Here is a 23674-nt window from a genome sequence, read left to right on the forward strand (position 1 = left end):
AGAAAACTGAAATTTGCAGAAATGTCTTCAGGTCTAAATGGGACCGGACCGCATCTCCATGATATGATCTACTGCACCACGGATATGTCAACATGAAGTCGAAATGAGTCATAGTTCTCTCTTTTTGTATCTTTTTGTCATCAGTTTCCTCCTTTAAGTGAAAGAAAAGTAGTGTCAAAATATCTTTTGTATATTCGGTTTCAAAACAGGCCATATATAGTGCTGGGGCCCTTTACCGTTTGTCGCAAAAACATGATTTTTGGGAGATAAATCTCCTCCGAAGTAGTTATGCATGATCACAGGGGTGACGTGACATTGTAATTGGCTGGCAATATTAGTGGGAGGGGCCTATGTAGACTGTGGCAACCACACTTTGCAATTTTTTTAAATTGCGACCTTTCTAGTTTGTACACTTCTTTCATGGTTGTGAGACATCAGTATTTTTCACAAAACTCAAGTGTGGACGCTTACAGGTCTGTACATGCAGGTCAGTGTAAAAATGTGGTTCCATGTGTACACTCTCAAAGTTATGCAAAACCTAAACTTATGTAATTTAGATGTAGACATTGCATCGTATACTCATAGCTTCATTGTACAGATATTCTATTGTTAAATGTTAGGTTCTTAGCTTGCTTATGCTTACCCTTGATGGCTACATTTCTATGTATTTGATGTATTACCATGTGTTGTTCTTGCTTACTGTAAATCTGGATTAAATACCTAAATTGTAAATTGTACTGCAGACGAAAAATGACAAAAGTGAAAGTTACAGAATATGTTTTCTCGTAGAAAGAAGAGAGCATGGCTGTGACAAGCCAACCAGGCCCCTACGCTCCCTCGGACTTCCAGACTGGCCTGTGTGACATCACCAGTGACTGTGGAATCTGTGAGCTTCCCTCTCTCTTTATTTAACTAAATGAACAGAAAAATATCAGAAAGTATATTTAGTGTACAGCATGGGTCTTCAAAAGGAGGTCCAGGACCCTTGGGGGGTCCTCAGAGTTACGATCTACAAGCGCACAACACGTCCAGCTGCTATACTTTTTGGTTTGGTGTAGAGGGGAAAAGAGCAGACCAAGTAAGTGTATTATAAGTAATGAGGGTTTAAATGTCTTAAAATATACACATTGTGAATCCAACATTAATTTACACAACACGGATGATGTGTTGTCAAACAAGTCTATGAAGCTGTCTATAATATGTCATGATAGATAGGGGTATAAGATTTATCTTCCTCCTGCTCATTTTCATTTAATGGATATGTCAAAAGTAAAAAAGAAGGGAATAAAAGGTACATTAATGTAATCATCTATTAAACCATAATGAAATAAAGAAAAGATGAAATGCACATTGCAGTATTGACCCTTTTACTTAAGTAAGTAAGTACTTCTTCCCCACCACTGTGTATTTCAGGCTTCAAGGCGCTGTGCTGCCTACCTTGCATGGTCTGCTCCATCGGCAGTGACATGGGCGAGTGCTGCTGCTTCGCCTTCCACTTCCCAATACGCAGCGTCTACCGGACCAGATACAACATCAATGTACGTTCTCAATAGATCACCGTGAGAAAGAAGTTGAAATATTGAAATAAAAGGTGTTTTTACTGCCTGACAGCAACGATATACAGTGGTTCTCAAAGTGGGGTCCGGGGACCCCCTGGGGTCCTTGGGGTGGGGGTTCCAGGGGGTCCCCAGCTAAAGTAGTTAATATAGCATTACAATCATTTTAATAACTTTATCCATTTATATGTCAGCTATTCAAAAATAGCAGATCTACAAGCACAGTGCATCACTTTGTGCCATGCTGCAAGCTTGTCAGCTATTTTTGAAAATGTTTTTAAAAATATCGAAAATCTTCTCTTCTGGGGGCCGTGACAAAAAACCTTTTCAAATGGGAGTCCGCTGCCAAATACATATGAATTTGGGGGTCCTTGACTTGCACTGCAGTGTGTTTAACACAGTATAATGTGTGACTTGGTATAATTCATGTCTCTTCTTGTTCTCAGGGCTCCATGTGTAGTGATGCGATAACGTATTGCTTCTGTCCAATATGTGCCACATGTCAGCTGAGGAGGGACATCGACCTCAGGAAGGAACAGGGCATTTTCTGATCTGGGTGCAGGTCAGTATCTGAACTGGACTTTAACTGAACTGAACCTTTATCAACCCCTCGCAAGCATCCCCTATTCTGGCCATGATGTCACAATGGCTGAACATTTGGTGAAAATATGGAAACATTCTAGCAAAAATAGCAGGTCTACAAGCTTGTTGAATGTTTGTTTTCAAGATATTTGGTGTTGGGGGAAAACCAATCGAAGGGACCGAGTGTAGACCCCTGGTGTACCCTGGTCAACACAGTCGTCTCTGTCGGGTCAGAACCTCGTATGTCCAAGACCAAAACTGTGACTTTTCAGGATTCAAAATCAAAAATAGCAAAAGTAGCGGATCTACAAACTCAAAGCTTATGGATTCTGCCATGTTTTACGCTTTCATGCGACACTGTGTGATCAAGTAGGGTGTTAATTTAAGAAAAAAACACAAACTTTTATCCACAGAATGTGGATAAAAGTGTGCTTAAAGTGGGCACACATTCAATCTAACACACACACACACACACACACACACACACACACACACACACACACACACACACACACACACACACACACACACACACACACACACACACACACACACACACACACACATTTATTAATCTAATATGTTTTATCTCTTCCAGGTGGATACAGGACTTTTGGGAGTATTCCCACAAAGAGACACTTGTTAATGAGAAACCGTGGCATCCCTATTCTGGGGGCGAACATTCACCAATAATAGCTGATCTACAACACATTGTGAGCTTTAGCACATTCTACAGTACATTGTGAGCTTGTAGATCAGCTATTTTCAGCAAAGATATTTGTAGCATGTAGATTGTAGATCCAAATACAGAGCCAACTCCGGTCAAGTTAACTTTTTATGATTTACATGTAATGGATACTATGAAATAAATTATATATCACAAAAATATAAATCCATCACAAAATGTTTTATAAGAATGTTTTATGTTAAACCTTTGTTTTATCTCTATCACCCCCATTATGCTGTGTCAAAACCGGGAAAGCATCTGTGACATTTTAGATTTTAGCGTTGGCTATTCAAAAAATAGCAGTTCTGCAAGCTCACAGCACGTCACTTCATGCCACGCTGCTAGCTTGTACATCTGCTATTTTTTAACATGTTTCGAAAGACCTTTGAAGTGTGAAGTATTGATTCATAAGGCATTTGTAGAATCGTATGTTTGTTGAAATGTGCTACATAAACTAACCTTGCCTTGCCTAATCATTATCAATCATTAAAGGTTTTATGACATTCATTTTCATTTATTTTTATTTTTTATTTTAGGTTTTATGACCTCAATTACACCCAAAAAACCTGAACTTTGAACATTCAGTGGATTTTCTGTGGTCTGAAGTTTTCTTTGGGGTTTGGAAGCCTTTTGAGCTACAATGAAAACAGGCAAAACAGTGAAAACAGTTACATCTGCTGGCAAAGCCCATTGACATATATGGGATTTGCAGGATCTTACATCACAAACAGCAGGAAAATCAGAGCACCTGTTTGAGCCAGAAAACCCCAGATCACAGAAAATCTACTGAATGTTAAAAGTTCATGTTTTTTGGGTGCAATTGAGATTAGAAAACAAACAACAAAAAAAAAGAACAATTCCAAAACCTTTTTTTTATGTCACAATCCCTTTAATAATGATAATGATTATATAGGCCATGTGGGCTGGGCACCTCTGGTGCATGACACATAAACAAAGAATCTATCTAAAATTAGGCAAGAAGATTATTCATTATTCATTTATGAGTAGGATACCCAAAGGATGAAAGTGCACTAAGGTTTGAATGTGAATAAAAGTGGTTGTTGGTAATCTATTGGTGCATGGTCCATTTATTTATTTAGAATGTGATTAATCAAAATTAATTAATTAATTAATTAATCAACTTCTGCATTGTTTGCTTAGGGATAGCGCTGTTATAGCAGATGTCAAACCCTACGCCAGATACCCATAACAATATTTGTCTCCACCAGGCCGAAGGCATGGGGGGAGAGTATGTTTTGCACTCCGTCCGTCCGTCCGTCCGTCCGTGTGTGTGTGTGTGTCCGTGAGCAGCTAATCTCGGCCACCGTTAACCCGGTCGATGCCAAATTTTGCACACACACTCCCTGGATGCCAACGATGAACCTCTGCCCCAAACTTTCCAGAACGGCCTGTTATAGCACCACCAGGAGGCCGCTTTGTGCAAAACAAGTTTTTGCACAGTACACCTACAGATTTTGTCCAAACATCACGCAAATTGGTACACAGTCTCTCTAGAGCCATTCAACGAAACCGGTCTTTCAGATTTCTCACACTCCATCCTGATTGGTTAAGATTGCTCAGTTTCAAACAAAATGCTGCAAATCATGAACACATCGCGTGATTTCCGTGAAATTGTGCACCCACATTCCCACTAGGCCGAGGACAAAATGGCACATGAACAATTTCAACTCAGCCTCAAGGTGGCGCTATAACTGGCCGAAAAGTGTTTTTACCTCCAACTGCACGGATCTGTGGATAACTTTGTATGCCAACTCCCTAGAGGCCAAGGAAAAACCTTTGCCTGGAATTTTTCACATCTGCTCTTTATAGCGCCATCAGGAGGCCGACATATGTAAAACACATTTTCTATTATTACTCCTTCAGATTTTATCCAAATTTCACGCAAATCGGTACACATGATCTCCATAGTCATGTGATTTCCTATCCTGGTGGAGACCTGTGCCCAGAAGGGCACTTTTTCTAGTTATATATTAATTTACCACTTCATTACCATCTTTGTAACTTAACCTTTGTACTTTCACTCAAGTACATTTTGAATTCTTCCATATATGGCAGTCCGACGGTAGCCACAGGGAGGTGAAGAGCGGGAGAAAGAGTGGGGGTGAAGTCACTGTAGAGTTAACTATACAAGCTCTACATGGGTTTGTTTGAAATGTCCTTTGTGCTCAATGCTGAGGCCTATACTCCCCTACCAATGTTATATTAAATGTCCTTTAGTTTGTGCTCAATGCTGAGGCTTATACTCCCCTACCAACGTTATATTAAATGTCCTTTGTGCTCAATGCTGAGGCCTATACTCCCCTACCAACGTTATATTAAATGTCCTTTAGTTTGTGCTCAATGCTGAGGCCTATACTCCCCTACCAACGTTATATTAAATGTCCTTTGTGCTCAATGCTGAGGCCTATACTCCCCTACCAACGTTATATTAAATGTCCTTTGTGCTCAATGCTGAGGCCTATACTCCCCTACCAACGTTATATTAAATGTCCTTTGTGCTCAATGCTGAGGCCTATACTCCCCTACCAACGTTATATTGATGTCATTTGGAATGATACAGCAGAAAACGTTAATCTTTTTCACCACTATCTACATTTTCTTGCAATGATCATCTAAATTTAGTTCATCTAGATCAGGGGTTTCAACTGATTATGAACCAGGGACCACCACCCTGACTAAGAATCAACCTGGGGACCACTGTTGTGTTTGGTGGGGGGATATGGGCGTGGTGTGGGGGAAAAAGCCGGAAAATAAATATTGACAGTTAAGGGCTTGGTTTAATTTGTTAATTTGAGGTGAATTAAATCAAGCCCTTAACAGCCAGTAGTTGGTAACAGCCAGTAACTAACTAGTGGTCGATAAAAAACATACTAAATGCATGGTCAGGGACAACATGCAAGAGAGTCCTCTCGTATTCTATATACCTTCACGGACCACCAGTGGTCCGTGAAGGTATATAGAATACGATTATATGGCGGGGGGGGGGGGGGGGGGGGGGGAGACTGCAACAACAAAATGTTGGGGGTCACTGACACTGTACAAGACAGAGGCATAGTTTACATAAACAAACACCTGATGATACATGAGATTACAAAGCTGGTCTGTTTCTTTGGATGGGCCACTCCTCACTGTTTGCTACCTAATACCAAACACACACACACACACACACACACACACACACACACACACACACACACGCACACACACGCACACACACACACGCACACACACACACACACACACACACACACACACACACACACACACACACACACACACACACACACACACACACACACACCCTAACACAAACGCTGTGATGTGTTGTCTGGTCCTGGATTGATGGACCTACTGTAGCTGGAATTCCAGCCTTATATAAACCACCACAGATGATCCCAGTTGTCTCACACCAGTCTCTCAGTCCCTCACTAAGAAACAGGTAAGTCGTGGCTCCTTTCATTTAACCCATTAAAAAGCGGGAAAAGCATTGTGTCATTTTAGATTTTAGTTATAAATCGTGTCTGTCGGATGGAAACCTCCAAAACTGTTACTTTTCAGGATTTAAAAAATGCAAAAATGTGCCACGTACATGTGACGCTGTACGTATCAAGTAGGGCGTTAATTTACAAATTGAATTCATGGATATTATTTAGTTTTTGCGCATTGCTAAACCAATAATTTGATGCCCAGTCGTGGTTCCCTATGGAGAAACAATGGAGACTCTTTGTGTCTCCAATGGGAACCACTGCTGGTCATCAAATATGAACCACTGCTTTAAATGAAACCTCTATGAATAATAAACACTTGTCATCATTTCAGGCCACTACAAAGGATAGGATAGTCCTGCAGTAATATAACCATGGCCGCACTAACCATCTTGGCTGGTAGGTTGAAATCAGATTATTAATGTTCCTTTAACAGTATAATGTGGTAATAGTGCAGATATTAACATTTATTTTCTGTTTCCAGGTCTAACCCTTTTACTAAGTCTTCAAGAGGGTATGTAACTATTTATGCATTCTGTTTAAATCACTAAAATGGTGTAAGGGGGGGGGGGCTTAAAAGGTTAAAGTTGTTGTTCTGAGAGAGAGAGAGAGAGAGAGAGAGAGAGAGAGAGAGAGAGAGAGAGAGAGAGAGAGAGAGAGAATACACATTTATTTGAGTGTTCCAATCCAGTTCCAATTTGGTTCTGCTCACTTCCATGTTTCATCACTTCCAATTTCACTCGTTTATCATAATTCATGCATTCATTTATTCATTCATTGATTCATTCACGCATTCATTCAGTCATTCATCCAACCATTGATTAATTGATTCAATAATTCATGCATTCATCAATTCCTTCCTTCCTTCCTTCCTTCCTTCCTTCCTTCCTTCCTACAGTGTCTTCCTCCAAACCACTGCTGTGCTACTTCAGCAACTGGGCCCAGTACAGACCGGGTTCTGGCAAATTCCTGCCTGCTAACATTGACCCCAACCTGTGCACCCATCTGATCTACGCCTTCTCTGTCGTCAACCAACACAACCAGCTGGACACCTATGAATGGAACGACCAGGCTCTCTACAAGGACTTCAATGGACTCAAGCATAGGTGAGTTGTGTCCTTTTCATTTCCCATGAGGTTTATATCGTGGCTGTCAGGCAGCAGAAGCTTCTTATCTTATCTCCAAGACTCCATATAATTTTTATGTACATTTATTAAATACATACCATAGGCCTACTTAATCATACAGTGTCACACAAAAGCATCAAAAGTAGCACATCTACAAGCTCAAATGTGGATTTTGTGGAGCTTATAGAGTCTATTTTTTGCTATTTTTGAATTAGAATCTTGAAAAGTAAACAGTTAAGTTTTGAGGCAAAGCTTAACTGTTTTTTGCTCTGCTCCACAACAGACCACAAAGCACGGTAGGCTACAGTTAAGCTTTGAATTTGAATCCTGAAAAGTAAACAGATAAGTTTTGTAGAGGCCTTTACACTGTAAATTGCGGTCTCATTAATAAAAGTGCTAATTGAGTGGGCGTCCGTGGCCTAGTGCACATCAAACTTTGCAACCTTGCAATGAAAAAATTTGAGGATTATTGTTGCTATAATGCAGGTAGGTATACAGGTGAGATGACATACCGTGTGCGCCTTACAGTATGTCTCTGACATGATGAAGAGCTCCTTTCTTCTCTGTACCTCTGACAAGATGCCCAAACCACACAGGTGAATGTAATCTCTGTGAGTAGGGTCTCATGATATATCTGCTGCTCTAACAGACCACAAAAATACAAAATACAGTTTGTTACCCAAAAATATAAAAATACATGAACAGTTTTCACATTTTCAGATAAATATAAGCAATAAAATAAAATATGGCACAGCTACAGGCTGTCTGTGCCAGAGATGGGTATTGTCATATTGTATTTACTTAGGCTACTACTAGCTGTAGCCTACAGCTATAGGCTAAGTAATGTAAGTCAGCAACAGCACACAGTCACAGTCTCAGACTCACAGACATAATTCTGTCATTCATAATCTTTCCATGTCTACTTTGCAGCAACCCTGGACTGAAAACTCTGCTGGCTGTTGGCGGTTGGAACTTCGGATCTACACAGTGAGTTCAATAGCAGTGTTTCTGTTTACTAGTCAGTTCATGACTTATCATGAGTCTATTGTTGGATAAACTGTAATTAACACCATTTGTCTAGCTGGCAGTCAATCAATAAAACCATAAACAGTTGAGGTGTCCGTGTCGTTTAGATTCAGCAGAATGGTGTCATCGGCCGTCAGCCGCCAGACCTTCATCACGTCAGCCATTAACCTGTTGAGACAGCATGGCTTTGACGGACTGGATCTGGACTGGGAGTATCCAGGAGCGCGAGGGAGCCCCCCAGAGGACAAACACAGGTTCACACTGCTCTGTCAGGTAAATAAAACTGTCTGATTGTGATTCCCAAACTGTTTGAGTGGTGCTAGACAGCCACTAGTATAGACAACAGTGTGTGACCCTGGCTGGGTCTGTCCGTCCGTCCGTCCGAGCACCTATAGACATAGCCCCATATGTGCCCTCTCCCTAGTCCCTACCATAGACTGTAAGTCCCTACACTCATTCTGTATCTCCGAGTTGAGGAGCTACAGAATGAGCGTAGTGCTGAGGGAACATACTGGGGCTACTATAGACAGCAATGTGTGACTTGTGTGTCCCTGGTTCAAGACCCAAAACGAGTAATTAGACGTTTACTCTGGACCCAAAATAGCAGATCTACAAGCTCATATGACATAATGTGACACTGTGAGCTTGTAGATCTACTATTTCCACTACTTATTCATGTGTGGTTTAGTTTTTTCATCTTTTTTTGTATAGATTTAATTATTGATTTTAATTTGATTCAAACTTACAATACACATAACACCACAGACGTACAAAAAATAAAAAAAATAAAAGAAAAAAATGAAACAGGCATTGACATTGCGTTTCAAATATGTTACATACATTTTTCTAGGCATTTACTATTGTCTCTCATTCCCCCATAGGCCTACCCTTAAATATTGTCCATTTATACCATTTGTCCTCCATTTTTTCTTCCTGTAGCCTCAGACGGTGTGTCAGTTTCTCCATGAAATGTATCTCCTGAATCAAGTCCTCCCATTGTCCCTGTGTTGGAGGTTCCATCTGTTCCCATTTTCTTGTGATAGCTTTCTTTGCTGCCGCCAGTAAAATGTTCACCAAATATCTATCCTCTCCTCGAATCTTACCCCCCCATCAAGTTTCATAAATACAAAACATCACAGTTCATAGGCACCTCATATCCCAATATCTTTTGTATCTGCTCATGTATCATTTTCCAAAACTCATCCATTTTGGGACATTTCCAAAACATGTGAGTGATCCACATTCGCATCCCCACAACTTCTCCAACATTGTATCTGTTGCTTCAACTGCTTACTCTTGATTTTTGGTGTTTCCAAGAGAATTCCCTCCATATCCGTGAATTGGTAGTTGATTGGTGCATTCTCCACATATGTGTCCAGTCTTTTTCTGTAATTTCTATGTTTAGTTCTGCTTCCCATTTATTTTTAATGTATTCCGTTGAATGACTGCCACTCATCAGAGTTGTATATATTGCTGATATAATTCAAATCTTTTTCCCCTTGTATATATTTTTTATTATTTTAATCTTTTAGGGGAAAATACACATTCTTTTTTAAATCATAATCTCACAACCCGCCTGTAGATCTACTACTTTCGAGCCGCGACAACCAATTGGTCTACTGGACAACTTCTCCACTAACCTACTTCTCCACTAGTCCCTCCCTTTAAGTCGACCATAGTTTTAATTTTGTTGACGGAATTGCCATTATACTTTCTGTCATTTGTCATAGTTCTAGTCATCATAAAGTTAACACTGGCTCCCTGAAATCAAAGAGTTTTGAGAACCACTGCACTATTCACTCACTGCTATCATTATATGACCCATATCATTCATGTGTTTGGATGTAGGAGTTACGCTCTGCCTTCGAGCAGGAAGGACATCTGAACAGAAGACCCAGACTGCTGCTCACAGCTGCAGTAGCTGCTGGGAAGGAAAACATTGACAATGGTTATGAGGTCGCTCAGATCGCTAGGTGAGTTCAAGGCCTTTTCACTAAGACTTACTGTGTATCCCCAAGACATAATGCATTGTAAACTTACTTACTGGCTGCTTATAAGAAAAGGTGTTATGTGTTATTATTCATGTTAAATACAACATAATTAGTATTTAAGAGTGGTTATAAGCATATCTTTACAGTGTCCGGGTATCTCAGTACCCACCTCTTGACCACAAGGTCATGGGTTCGATCCCAGGCACTGCCAACTCAGCGTATTAGCACGCCTTGCGTGTTGCAAGTTTTGCGGTAACTCCAGTAAGTACTGGGAGCTGATGGTTGGTGTTGCTCCACCTCAGCAATCCATCTCCCAGGGGTGATACCAACAATAAACCTATCCGACCTACTTGTGAGCAGATTATAATCATACTTAAAGTTCTGCCGCATTTTCTAACAGGCCTCTCATTCCGACGATGCAACATTGTACTTGACATCCAGAACTGTGTGTATGTGCATAACAACAGGTCCCTGGACTTTATTAATGTCATGACGTATGACTTCCACGGAGCATGGGAGAAAACCACCGGCCACAACAGCCCTCTCACTTCACAAGATATAAACAATGTGGTGAGTAGAAATCTCACAACTCACATACACACTTTACCAGTTGTGGAATAAAACACTTTTTATACACAGCAGTGGAACAAAACACATTTTATACACAGCAGCCATATTGTAAGGAAAGTGGGCCTATTATTTACTTCCTTAACAGGTTTTGCCACGATACTAATTAAGACTGTTTTTGTGTGTAGCTATAAAAGGTCCTCAAACTGTTTAAATTTCAAGTACCCCCATAACTCACACATAAGTGGGTACAAATGGAAACAAATGGACCCTTACAGGTGTGTAACTCTGAGTGTACAAATGGAACCAAATTAATTTGATTCCATATGCACACAATGGTCCATTTGGAACCCCGTCGAGGAACCATGAGGGTCCCTGGACCACACCTCGAGACCCACTGGTGTAGGCAGCAGAGTGTTTCCAGTGAGCCAACATGCACTCTGACTCTGTTTGACTAGAATGGAACAGAGCCTCAATTAGTATCACTGGTAAAACCTGTGAACGAAGTAAGGAAGAGGCATAGAGCCTATTTCAAGGACCCCCATAAGCATGTACAAGTGTACAAATGCTTTTCTCTCCTGATAAAATGGCTAAATAATATAAATGTCCATCACACATCAGAGGAAACCATCACATTTTAAGAGTGTATAAAAGTAAAGTATCAAATGGGAGTACTCCATGGTACTCTAATCAATGCATGGTCTTCAACAAGGGGTCTAGCACCTGTAGGGGGTCCTCAGAGTTACTAGAGGAGGGCGGCAAATCTTGGTGTGCTATTGGAACGTGTTTTTATTTTAACTTGAATCCTAGCATCCGGCAAAAATAGCTAAGGGGTCCTTGACTCCTTACTCCTTTGTGGGTCTGAAAAACGTTAAGGGCCCCTGGTCTAGGGCATATCAAACTGGGGGTACCTTGACATTAAGGAGGTTGAGAATCACTGATGCACGTGGCAACTGATTGAGTGTGTATTTTTGCAACCAGGACTTTGCCATGAATTACTGGAGAGATCAAGGAGCACCTGCAGAAAAACTCCTGCTTGGTTTCGCTACATACGGACGCACGTTCCGCACGTGGTCAGCAGATGGTGCCGTCGGCTCTCCGACCAGCAGTGCTGGGCCTGCTGGACTCTATACAGGAGAGGCAGGAATCCTGGCTTACTTTGAGGTGAGTGACCATTGAAGCTTATACTATGTTGCGGTTGGGTGGAAAACCTTGTATGTCCAAATGTGTTACTTTTTATGAAATAGGGGGAAAAAAAGATGTTCCAATGGATCATTGTAGTTATTTAGTCACAAGCTCTATATAAAACCCACAATATGGCATCATACCAGTATATGGATAATAATATCAAGTCTTTTTGATTTTAAGATACATACATTGTTGTCCTTCCAACAGGTTTGTAGCTTCCTCCGCGGGGCCTCTGTCCACTGGATTGATGAGCAAATGGTGCCTTATGCCACCAAAGGCAAAGAATGGCTGGGATTTGATAACATCGATAGTTTTGCACACAAGGTAATATACAGCAGCTTTACGATCCAATCTAAAAAACTAAAGATATCAGTCAATAACATGGATGTGTTTCGTCAAAAATGGCAGATCTACAAGCTCACAGTGTGTTGTGAGCTTGTAGATCTGCTATTTTGGCATGTATTTCACTGAATCAGTGAAATACATGCAATGTGCTCTTTACAGGTCTGTTTTTAGTAGTAGAGGGTTCAAGCGGTACTGAATTTGTATAGCAGCTCAACAAATAATTAATGTATGACAGAGGAGAATTTCACGATAAATAAATGACAATCTCCACAGGTGAAGTACTTGAAGGCAAGTGGTTTTGGAGGAGCCTTGGTATGGGCCATCGACCTGGATGACTTTACTGGAGAAATGTGTGGCCAGGGCAGATTCCCCCTCATCAGCCACCTGAGAGCTCTACTAGATTCAGGTAAACAAAACCTGCGTTCATATCGTCACTCTCGGGTGGAAAATCTTGTAATCTCCATATTTTATGTTGAAACATGCAAGAGACCCCGAAGGGGATCCTAATATCCAAATAGGGGATCCTAATATTCTTCTTATTACACAAGAATAAGCAGGTAAAAACAGTAATAAAGAAATGAATACATAGACCCAAAGTAACAATGAAGGTGTCATTGCGTGATTGCGTATACGTTAGTATTCCATATATATTATGCCAGGTCACGGTGTGTCCAGTGCAACATGTCGCCTCGGAAAAACAGGAAAGGTTGATCAAAATAGTAGACATTTTCGGTTATTGCATTGTGTATTTCTCGCTTCAAATGTTCAAAAACGTGCGTTTGTGGCTGCCATGTTGGGTACGGCAAAAATCAAACAGTGCAGCAGGTGCTCTGAGCCTTTGATTAGACAGCAGTCTGTTATTGATCCAAGACAATAGCACATCTACACTGAGCTTGTAGATCAGCTACTTTCTGTGAATGTTTCCCACAGAAAAGGGATGCTGGGGCTTGTCATTTTATGCCTTAAGCACATTTTATTATGGCAATACTATCGTTAATCACACTTATTTTGTGTAACTTTCATATCATCCCCATCCCCATTTCTCAGATTCCACTCCCACTCCGACAACCATCGCTCCCCCATTAATCTGGAATCAGATCCCTAACCCGAATGCCATCATCACCACTGATACTGCCATTGCCATCGTTAACCCAGTAATCTGGACTCAGCTCCCTAACCCGGCTGCCATCACTGTGTCAACTGACCTTGGCTTCTGCAGAGGGAAGGCTAATGGCCTCTACGCGAACGCCATAGACGCCAACTCCTTCCATAACTGCCACAACGGGTTCACCTACATCCAGGCATGCCCCGTTGGACTCGTGTACAGCGACAGCTGTAAATGCTGCGACTGGCCTCGCACGGGCTTCTGCGGAGGGAGGCCCAATGGCCTCTATAGCAACGTCAACGACCAGAACTCCTACTACAACTGCTACAATGGAGTCACCTACCTGCAGAGATGCCACAATTACCAAGTTTTCAAGGAGAGCTGTAATTGCTGTGTCATGCATTGATATTAAACAATAGGAAAAGAAAAGTAATAACCGAGAAAACAAGTAATTGTGTATCTTGTTTCAAATCTGGATGAAATAACTTTTAATGATAAGTGAAGTAGGAACTTAAAGGATATTGATCTAAGCCAGAACACAATCATTAATGCATGTGGCCACTTACAGATGGGTGTGGGCTGCAAATGCCGTTTTAGAAAAGGTTGAGAACCACTGACTTACAAGTTACAATATATTATTGCTGTTTTTTATTCTTCCATAAATGAATAATTAACATAATGAAATAAATGTAAACATGCAACATGGGGTTCTGCCCATTCATTTCATTTATTTATTTATTCATTCAAATTCATTTGATTTACTCTTTTAAATAAAATGCATGCATGTGGCCTAGTGGTTTAGTCATCTTAAACATTTAGGTTTTAGTCTAGTTTACTCGACTAATAAATCTAAGTTGATTTAGACAAAACTCAATATATTTTGACTGCATATAATTGTATTGTTTCTGTGATGAATAAAATAAAATTGATAAAAGAAAAGTTAGTCACTGATAATTAATCATGGTTTATAAATACTTATAACTATAAGCCATAAGCTGACTGAACTAAGAATTTCACCCACCTTACTTTTAATGTGAAAATTTAAATAAACCACTGAACAATATTTTTTCTCATTCAGAAATATCAAAATCAGGACAAACAAGTTGAATTCAAATTCACATTTAATTAATCTCTTTGTACAGTGGAAGATGATATCGGGTCTATCGAGCCACTTTAGGACAGAATGTAACATTAACGGCTATTGTATTATGTGGAGAAGATTTGTACTTCTAGCACCGTCGAGCTTAGTTCGACCACTCAAAACCATACCACTCAAATAAGTGTTTCGTTTTACAGTTTTGGCAAAAAGAATACAAAAACAGTTCCCTGTAAGATGTTTTAGTGAATATTCCCCTATGCTTCCATTATATGCCTGATGTCCTCAAGTGGCGAGTATATTTCAGTGTCACATGCTGAAAATAGCTGATCTACAGCCGAGCTTGTAGATTTCAACACACCACTGTGTTGTTTGATGATGATATAACTCTAAATAGGTGAGATATCTTCAATTGTTGCCTGTCGATTATTAGACCAGTGGTTCCCAAACCGGGGGTGCTCAAATTATTTGGGAGGGTCCCCAGAGGATCAGCTTCATGTACAACATTGTTTTCTCAGGTGGTGGGATTCCAAATGGACCCTTACAGGTCTGTAACTCTGAGAGTCTACAAATCAAACCAAATGGACCCTCATGGGTCCATTTGGTTTCATTTGAAGACTCTCAGTTATGCGGCAACCTGAAACTGAAAGGTTTGAGAACCACTGGTTTTGGGGGGCGTTTGGTTACCGTTAACTGGGTCATTTGGTTTAGGGGAGCTTTTAGTTGACGTTCAGTGGGTCATTTGCGTTTCCATGGCCTGTGTATTGGCCCATTCCGGAGCAGCTGCTCGGATCTTTTCTAGGAGGTTGTTGACTTGGAAACAAAGCGATTGGATCTGTTTGTCCCAGGTGGGAAGTGGCTCACGGGCTGAAAAAAAAAGACACAAAAAAAAACGAAGTGGGTCGGCGATTCAATGTACATTGAACCAACAAACTAACCCACTAGGGTTTTCTATGTTCTAGCAAAAGTTAAAATAAGTAAAAGTCACTGTCACTTACTCTCAAAGTGGACAATACTATCTATCTGGTCAATGAAGCCATTCATGCGACCCTCCGTTATCATCTGGGAGGCGATTTTTTCAGCCTGAGAATAAAGCACGAAATCAAATAATGTTAGAAGAAATAGTATTAATTACAATGCCCGTACAGTAAATCATAACAACCTCATGGTCTTTGCTTTAATGCCACCCCCAGAAATTTCTAATTAATGATACAATTACCGGTAATTCTAAAACTCTCAGGCATTATAATCTTAGTGAAGGACTAGTCACAAGTGTGATATGCTCACTTCTCTTGGTATGTGTAAAAAGCCTTGCAAGCAGCGTTCTGTATCAGTTGCAGCCTTTATATTTTGCTTGTCGATACCCAAATATCTTGCTTGCCGATACCCGACTCTGCATGTTGGCTTACTGGAAACACTACACAAGTGGGTCCCAAACTGCCCCGTATGGGTGTGTAACTGTGAGTGTACATTTGTACACTCTCAGACTTGGGGTCCATGAAATTAAAACGTTTGAGAACCATTGTACACTAAATGGAACAGAGCCTTAATTACTGGTAGTATCATTACCAACACCTGTGAAGGAAGTAGGGAAGGGGCCCGGAAGTAGTTAGATTTATTCTGTGTGCATAGGGAACTACCTTTTCCGCAGAGAGCGCTTTCGCCCAGGTGGGCGTGGTTATATGCCTAAACCTAACCTTAATTTTAACCATAATCTCACAGAAACTAAAGCCCTTAAACCAAAAACCCAACCCCACAGAATAATAACCTCAAAACCACGCCCACCTGGGCAAAAGCTTGTGTGCATAGAGCATATTGTCTCACTTTTGCCGGAGGAATTTCCAACAAGGCCCCAAGCTCTTCAAAAGTGATGTTGTTGTACAGTTTACTGGCAGACAGCAGGTTGTGTTCTATGACCGCTCTGTCCAGGATGCTGGAACCTGGAAGAGAGAGAGCACAGATAGAAAGATTTAGGAGAAGAGAAATTAAATTAAATCCCTATATTCCATACTGGCCTTGTATCTACGCATCCTTAAACCTTGTTTAAAAGAGGTCACGCACCCATTTTAAATATCCCCTTTTTCGCTTACATTTTAAAAACATGATTTCAAAATATTTCCCCAAAACAAATATTTTGTAATATTAAAGTTCGGGTCAGAACTTTAGAGAGACACCAAATGTCTTTTAGGTCTTGAGCTGATAAGAATTGTGAAGCCCTGCTGTGTGCCAGTGCTCTCGACCTCATCATCTGCCATGGTGGCCTTCTAATGCAGCATTAAGGTTTGTGAAGCCCTGCTGTGTGCCAGTACTCTCGAGTCTCAACCTTACCATCTGCCATGGTGGCCTTCTGATGCGGCATGAGCATGGCAGCAAACTCCTGCAGCTGGTTGCCCCTGATGATGCGATCCAGGTACATCTTCTCCAAGATGCCATAGGCGGCCAGCTGCTGACAGCGCTCGTCCTTGAACAGAGTGGCCAGCATACGGGAGCGCTGCTGGCCTGCAGGGCAGAGAGAGGAAGGCATTGATCAAAATAACAATTATAACATTTGTGTAGACATCTTATACAGATGTTTAACAATTATTTAACTCTTGAGAGCGTAAAGTGAAACCAAATGTACACTCTCAAGAGGTATAGATCTAACAAGGGTCCATTTGATTTGGTTACCAACCCTCGGAATCATTTAGCTGGGGAGCAACTGCTGGAACTCATACCAAATCAATCACTCTTTGACATTGTATGAGTTGAATACATAGGACCCGAATTGAAACAAGACCGCAAGGACTTTTTTTGGTGTTATCCTTTTAGACCAAGTGTTTGACTGTACTGTACTCATCAGTCAGTCAAAACAGTTATGTTCATAGATTCAGTGGGGTTTACACACAGAGGCCAGTATGGTGCAGTTCAGTGGTTTACCTGCAGAGGCCAGTATGGTGCAGTTCAGTGCATGCTTCAGGGCTTCTAGACGCTCAGTCTCGTGGACAATGGATTTGTAGGACAGCTCGTTGTACCTTTGTGCAGCTTCAATAAACTTCCTCCTGAAGTCTAGGACTCTGGCATAGCAAACCTGGGCATAAACACAGCATGTAAGTCTACACTTCACGTGTCGTTGCAGTTTTGTAAATCAAATCTCCATATTATTTGAATACATAATCAGGGTTTCTGCAGGTTTCAACAAGTTAAATTGTTATGGCCCTTTGTAAGGCCATTATGAATACAACAGGCTCTGCGCATAACTGTTAAGTCTCAGGTTTCCAGAAGATGCCGGCATACCCGTTTTGGTTCGGTTGCTCGGGAGCACATTTGAACTGGAAACAGATGAGAAGGTAGTCACATGCGTTTCTGGTTCAAATCTGCTGCAGATTTGAACCAGGGTGTGTTCTCTCCTCCGCATCATCAGTGCCCATGACACGGGCGAAAGTGTTGGCGAAAGGGCCTTTCTGTGTGGAGTTTGCATGTTCTCCTGGTGTCCCCTAGGGTAGGTACCCTCACAAAAAACATGCAGTAATCCTGGTCTCTAAACTACCTCCCCCTGGTCAGCCGGGGCGCCTAATGGAGGGGAAAGGAACTGGTCGGAATAACGTGTTCCTTCCACGTGCTACGTCCGGCCGGGGAAACTCCCCCTGTCAGGTGAAAAGAAGCAGCTTGGACTACTTATGCATAGAAGGGAGCATGAGCAGGGACGGATTAATGTGTTCAGTATGGGTTTTTTACTGTCCCTAGCAGCTTAACGGTAAGGCTGACTGAATAGATGTGGATTTGTTGGACGAAGCTCAACTTGAACTTTACTCAGGTATCTAGTTTGTCACTGTCCGACCTTCCTAGTCTGTGTTATTCAAGAAAAACGGGTGATAATGGCCAAAACTCAAAAATCGTCCATTTTCAAGTATGTTTTGGCCATTATCTCTGGAATGGAAAGTCCAATCTGTTCAGTTCAAAGCTTGTTGGAAGCGTAACTTCCCCATTAGCTCAGGGCCCCTGTGCACATGCACACTTTGCACAAGCCATAATTCATCCCTGGCATGAGGTGCCCGCTGCCCCTCCAGGTTGGCAAAGGAAGTGTAGCGCCCAGGATTACATTAGATATTTGACACTGGGTGAAAAAATGGGTTGCCAAATCGTGGGATAAAAAATATTTAAAAGAAAAAATCTGCTGCAGAGCTAATAAAACCAAGCTGAGGGAAAATATACCGTCAGAGGAAACAGGTATGCCACCTTCAGGAAACCTGAGACTATAGTTATGCACTGAGCCTATTTCGCCCATTAAGACCGGAGGCCGATTCTACAAAGGCAGCAACAAAGGCCTTCTGAAATCAGTAGTTCTCACACTTTCAAGATTTTTCTAAAAATGTTAAAAAGTAGCAGATGTAGAACCTTAACAGTGTGGCACAAGAGGACATTTGGTTCCATTTGCACACTCTCAGAGTTGGGATTTTACGGTGTAGATTGGGGTCCCCAGAGGCAGAATATGGTAACAAATGGGGGTCCGTGACCTAATAATGCATATCAAACTGGACTTCCGTGACATTAAAGGGTCTGAGCAGCACTGCTATAAAGACAGCAGGTTGAATATTACCTTATAGTGTATCTGCAGCTGTTCATTAGATGACTCATTCTGAAGCAAGGAGGCTCTGTTGATGTAAGCTTCCGCCTGAACGGGATCGTCATCCTCCAAGTAGAGACGAGCAATTTTCAGGTACGTGTCCAACTTATAGTCTACATTGTACTGCCTGAGAAAAAGACAGGTGCATGGAATAAAGCAAAAATAATATCTCATGACTGAACCGCTTTGTCCCAAACTGTGATCGGTTTCCTTAAAAATATGAACACAGTAGCTTATGTATGATGACAATGTTTCTTTTTTACGCCCTCCGAAATTCACTCCGATATTCGTCCGGGGGAAGAAAACGCACCAGTGTAGAAACACCTTTATAGATATGAGATCCAGTAAGTGAACTGGTAACTTACTTTTGTCCCGTTTCCAGGGGAATGCCGACCAGAACCTGAGCAGCATTTCTCCAGTCCCCCTCCTTTTCATAAATGGTTGCCAAGTGCTGCCGGATGGAGGCAACCTGAAAAACACATTGCCATTTACAATTAAGGCATTTAGCAGATGCTCTTAATCCAGAGCGATTTACAGTAAGCAAGGACAACACAAGGTAATCATAAGTAAACCAAGAACACATCAGTTTAACAGTTGCCCTGTGACAAAGAAAATCAATAATCTGTACAACACTATAGGATGCCAATAATGACCTGGCATCTGTAATTTTATCCTTTGCATACGCCTGGAAAGTCGAGGCTAGGGCAAGTGCTACGGCAAGGTGGAGTCTGAAGACTACAGCGGAAGATTGGGAGTGAGTCTGCAGTTCTACAGTAAGGTTGTTAAAGTTACCATTTCATGAATAGATTGAATACTTTATAATTAAGAGCAAAATGTAAACAAATTAACTGGTTACACCACACTAATATCTGTGGTGCAACTGCAACCACTCCAAGGAACAGCAATGTCCGTGTTCACCTATGTGTCCGCCTATGTGACATTTATGAGCACCAGTATGACCATTAGTACCAGTAGGGGCGCTGTTGTGCCAGAAACAGAGAGAGAGATAGTGCTGCACTGTTGCCTGCTAATGAGAGAGAGAGAGAGAGAGAAAGAGAGAAGGGGGAGAGGAGAGTTGCACCACTCAGTTCACACGGGTGTGATTTTTTTTGTTAAGGTGACGGGGGCAATGCTAATTCCTGATTTTCTTCTGAATTCTAGTCCAGTTGTTCCCTAAGCAAACGTTTTAGTTTGAGACCCAAAAATGATATTTGATTAGCCTGGGTTCCAAAACTTCCAGCCTGCTTCGCTGCGTTCCGTGAATTTGTTTTGTCACTCGCTACTCAGTCTGGACAGGGTTCCATCTCCCTGGTAGGAGGGACATGTAAACAGGTGAAATCGACCCGTGGCTTCTGATTGGTCTGTGGTTGCGGAAAAAACATGACATAGTGGACTACTGAATCAAATTCATGTTTACTTTTTACCATAGGTTTTACTCTAGAGTCTCGAGTGAGAAAAGCATGGATAGAGTGGCGCTCGCTGATGACTTATCAGCAACGTGGCTACGTAACAGGTGACTGAGGTGACGTTATGAAATGCGAGTCTGCTGCCTGCAGGCCAGACTGAGTAGCAAGTGACAAAGTACTGTGACAAAGTACTCCACAGAATAAATGCCAAGGAGAAGATCACTGAGAGAGCTGCAGCTCTACTTACTTGCTCCTCAAAAGAGATCACCCTGGGCTGAATCTTTTCCAAGGTGAAGTGGTACACAGCCTTGGCTGTAACATCCGGCAAGGTGGGGAGGTGAGTGCAGAAATCAGTGAGCAGTTGTCTAGAAATGACAAGACTGACATTTTCATTGACCACTGTAAGAGAGAACAGATTAAATATCACAGATTAGGGCTGTCACGCACGATTACAAATTTAGGTTGACGATTCATTGTCACACAATTGCAATTAAAAGGATCCCTGGCAAGACAAATATGCCTTAAAACATTATACTTGCCCTCTACAACTAAAATTAAAAAATTAAAAAGTTTGAGAGCAAGAGTGTCTGTCCTGTTGTCTTTGTTTGTCTGTTAACATTTGTCACTGTTTAACTGTTTTTCTTGTTTATCACATGTATATACCTTTTTTATTATGTATTGTATTTGGAACATTTACACTACCTGTCACTATTATTTTATTTTATACAACTTAATTACTCATTATCTGTCAATGATATTCTGAAGTTATGTCATATACAAAATGCCTAATAAAAACAGTATTAAAAATAAAAAACACTTGATATTGTATTTTTTCATAAATAGATAATCTTTCACTCAATAGGAGCTGCTCCTGTCGCAAGTTGATGATGTCATATGTCCATGTGTCCAATACTTTTTATTAGCATGTGCATTTCATAGGGCTGGACCACACAGACATATGACATCATCAACTTGCGACAGGAGCAGTTCCTATTGAGTGAAAGATTCTCCATTTATGAAAGAAATAAAATATTTAAAGTGTTTTTAATTTTAGTTATAGAGGGCAAGTATGTTTTGTGGCATTGAACATTGGAACATGTGAACTACATTCCTGTTGCCTGGTAATTAAAAAAAGGGCAGATATGACAAATAACTGAAATATAAAAATGACTGACATTTTAAACTTTAAAAAAATAGCGGAAATAGCTGATCTACAAGCTTACAACGCGACACAGTGTCACGTAGGTTTGTAGATGTATGTATGTATGAAACATTTTCAACATGGAAACGATTATGACAAAATAATTGCGATTATCTCAAATAATTGCGATTAGACAATTATGTGATAATTGTGACAGGCTAAACAATAAGTGGTTAATTCAAATTAAAGTATTAAATGCAAAGTGACGTGAAGCTGACATCACATACTTGCTTCAACAAATGCTTTTAATGATTCCAGTTGATCTGCATCTGTGAATTGAATGGCCTTCTCCAAGATTTGTCGGTACCTGAAACAGAATTTAATAGATATCCAATATTTAAGACGGATTTAGGGCAGGCTATGTTCTGTCATAAGATGTTGACATGCGAGTGATCTATATGGCCATGTACATTACATGTATGCAATAAAACTGGCTAATTATATAATAAATACAGACACCAAGTAACCAAGCTGCTTCCCACACCACATATTGCCCTTGGCTTCTATGGCTTTATATTTATTTATTATACCTTTATATTTATTATTGTTGTGCACGCCATCTTTGATTGATTGATATTTGTATTCACAGTATACAGAATGGGTACATTTCAAACGAGAACACAAGTCAATACAAAAACTTTACTATTGATTGAAGTAATTATTAACAGATTGGAGAAATACAGTACATTTCAAGCACAACTCAATACAAAACTGTTAACTGTGGACAACACCATAAGCATTACACTTGTTTACAATAGGGTCAACCATGTTCAATTCATCATAACATTTAGATTATTGCTTTGTTACCGTGTTATTGCAGCTACAACTGTTGAGGAACCCAAATCAAAGATTTGTACTAAGATTTATACATTACTATTGGCAGCCAGGGGAGAGCTAATTGCAATGCTAATAGCTAGCTAACGCGTTATCTCGTTTAGATATTCTCTCAGTAAATAGCCCCAAGTGTGTATAATATCACAAACCGTAAACATTTTAATGTTTTTTGTTACGTGAATACGTACTTTGCGGCTAGATCTTTGTGAGATCCAGTGGAGTTCATCAACCCAGCCAGCTCCTGTCGCACATCAGTCGCCATTTTGACCGTTGAGTATCAACAACTTCTTCTTCTTGTTCCTTTGTGTATTTCCGGCAGATTTAACCGGTTCTCCCTTGTGGCCAAAACTGTTATGTCAACGATTATGCCATTTGATTAATATATATATATATATATATATATATATATAGATACATGGATCATGGAAGTATATGTGAATAGATATTTAAAATATCTCAAATGATAAATATGAATACATATTGGGTAATACATATATTGGTTGTGTAATGGATTAGAACAGTGGTTCTCAACCTGTGGTACGCGTACCACCAGTGGTACTTGAGCCCCCCCCAGGTGGTACGCGGAAAATCTTCCCAAAAGATCAGGGATGCCGTGATCTGATCCACAGATCGGATATCAGGTCGATATCAGCCAAAAAACGTGATCTGGATCGGATCGGACTACAGCGAAAATGACCGATCCCAAGCACTGCAAGCACTCCACTCCAGTCCATTCCAGTACTCCACTCCAGGCCATTATTCCTCCAGCAGTGTTCATAGACTGCTACAGACACAGTCATATGGACAGTAGCAG

General features: G+C 40.8%; 3 protein-coding genes across 4 annotated transcripts; 2 read left to right on the forward strand and 1 right to left on the reverse strand.

The window, feature by feature from the left end:
• Positions 1–801: 801 nt before the first annotated feature.
• LOC310878902 (placenta-specific gene 8 protein-like) lies at positions 802–2107 on the forward strand (the record flags this gene model as incomplete). Its single annotated transcript, XM_083793319.1, has 3 exons — positions 802–886; positions 1414–1538; positions 2003–2107. 3 exons carry the CDS (start codon positions 802–804, stop codon positions 2105–2107), a joined length of 315 nt encoding a protein of 104 aa, XP_083649445.1.
• Positions 2108–6745: 4638 nt separating this feature from the next.
• On the forward strand, positions 6746–14126 carry LOC310878903 (acidic mammalian chitinase-like; the record flags this gene model as incomplete). The annotated part of the gene is made up of 10 exons (XM_083793320.1): positions 6746–6770; positions 7270–7477; positions 8429–8485; positions 8632–8797; positions 10373–10497; positions 10983–11085; positions 12064–12246; positions 12478–12594; positions 12889–13021; positions 13663–14126. 10 exons carry the CDS (start codon positions 6746–6748, stop codon positions 14124–14126), a joined length of 1581 nt encoding a protein of 526 aa, XP_083649446.1.
• A 697-nt stretch (positions 14127–14823) lies between these two features.
• On the reverse strand, positions 14824–23176 carry cops4 (COP9 constitutive photomorphogenic homolog subunit 4 (Arabidopsis)). 2 transcript variants are annotated; one of them, XR_014570942.1, is made up of 11 exons: positions 23049–23176; positions 22254–22333; positions 21073–21224; positions 19785–19888; positions 19393–19546; positions 17733–17883; positions 17145–17315; positions 16641–16756; positions 15815–15899; positions 15454–15683; positions 14824–15373 (listed from the first exon to the last, which is right to left on the reverse strand). XR_014570942.1 is itself a non-coding variant. In XM_083793548.1 (10 exons), the coding sequence occupies exons 1-10, from the start codon at positions 23120–23122 to the stop codon at positions 15547–15549; spliced, it is 1224 nt and encodes a 407-aa protein (XP_083649674.1). In that variant the 5' UTR covers positions 23123–23176; the 3' UTR covers positions 14824–15546. The 2 variants fall into 2 exon arrangements, 1 of the variants encoding a protein (XP_083649674.1); XM_083793548.1 differs by having other exon boundaries at positions 14824–15683.
• Between the last annotated feature and the right edge of the window lie 498 nt (positions 23177–23674).

The sequence above is a fragment of the Protomyctophum parallelum genome (assembly GCF_964188405.1).
Source record: "Protomyctophum parallelum genome assembly, chromosome: 21".
Classification (NCBI taxonomy): Eukaryota; Metazoa; Chordata; class Actinopteri; order Myctophiformes; family Myctophidae; genus Protomyctophum; species Protomyctophum parallelum.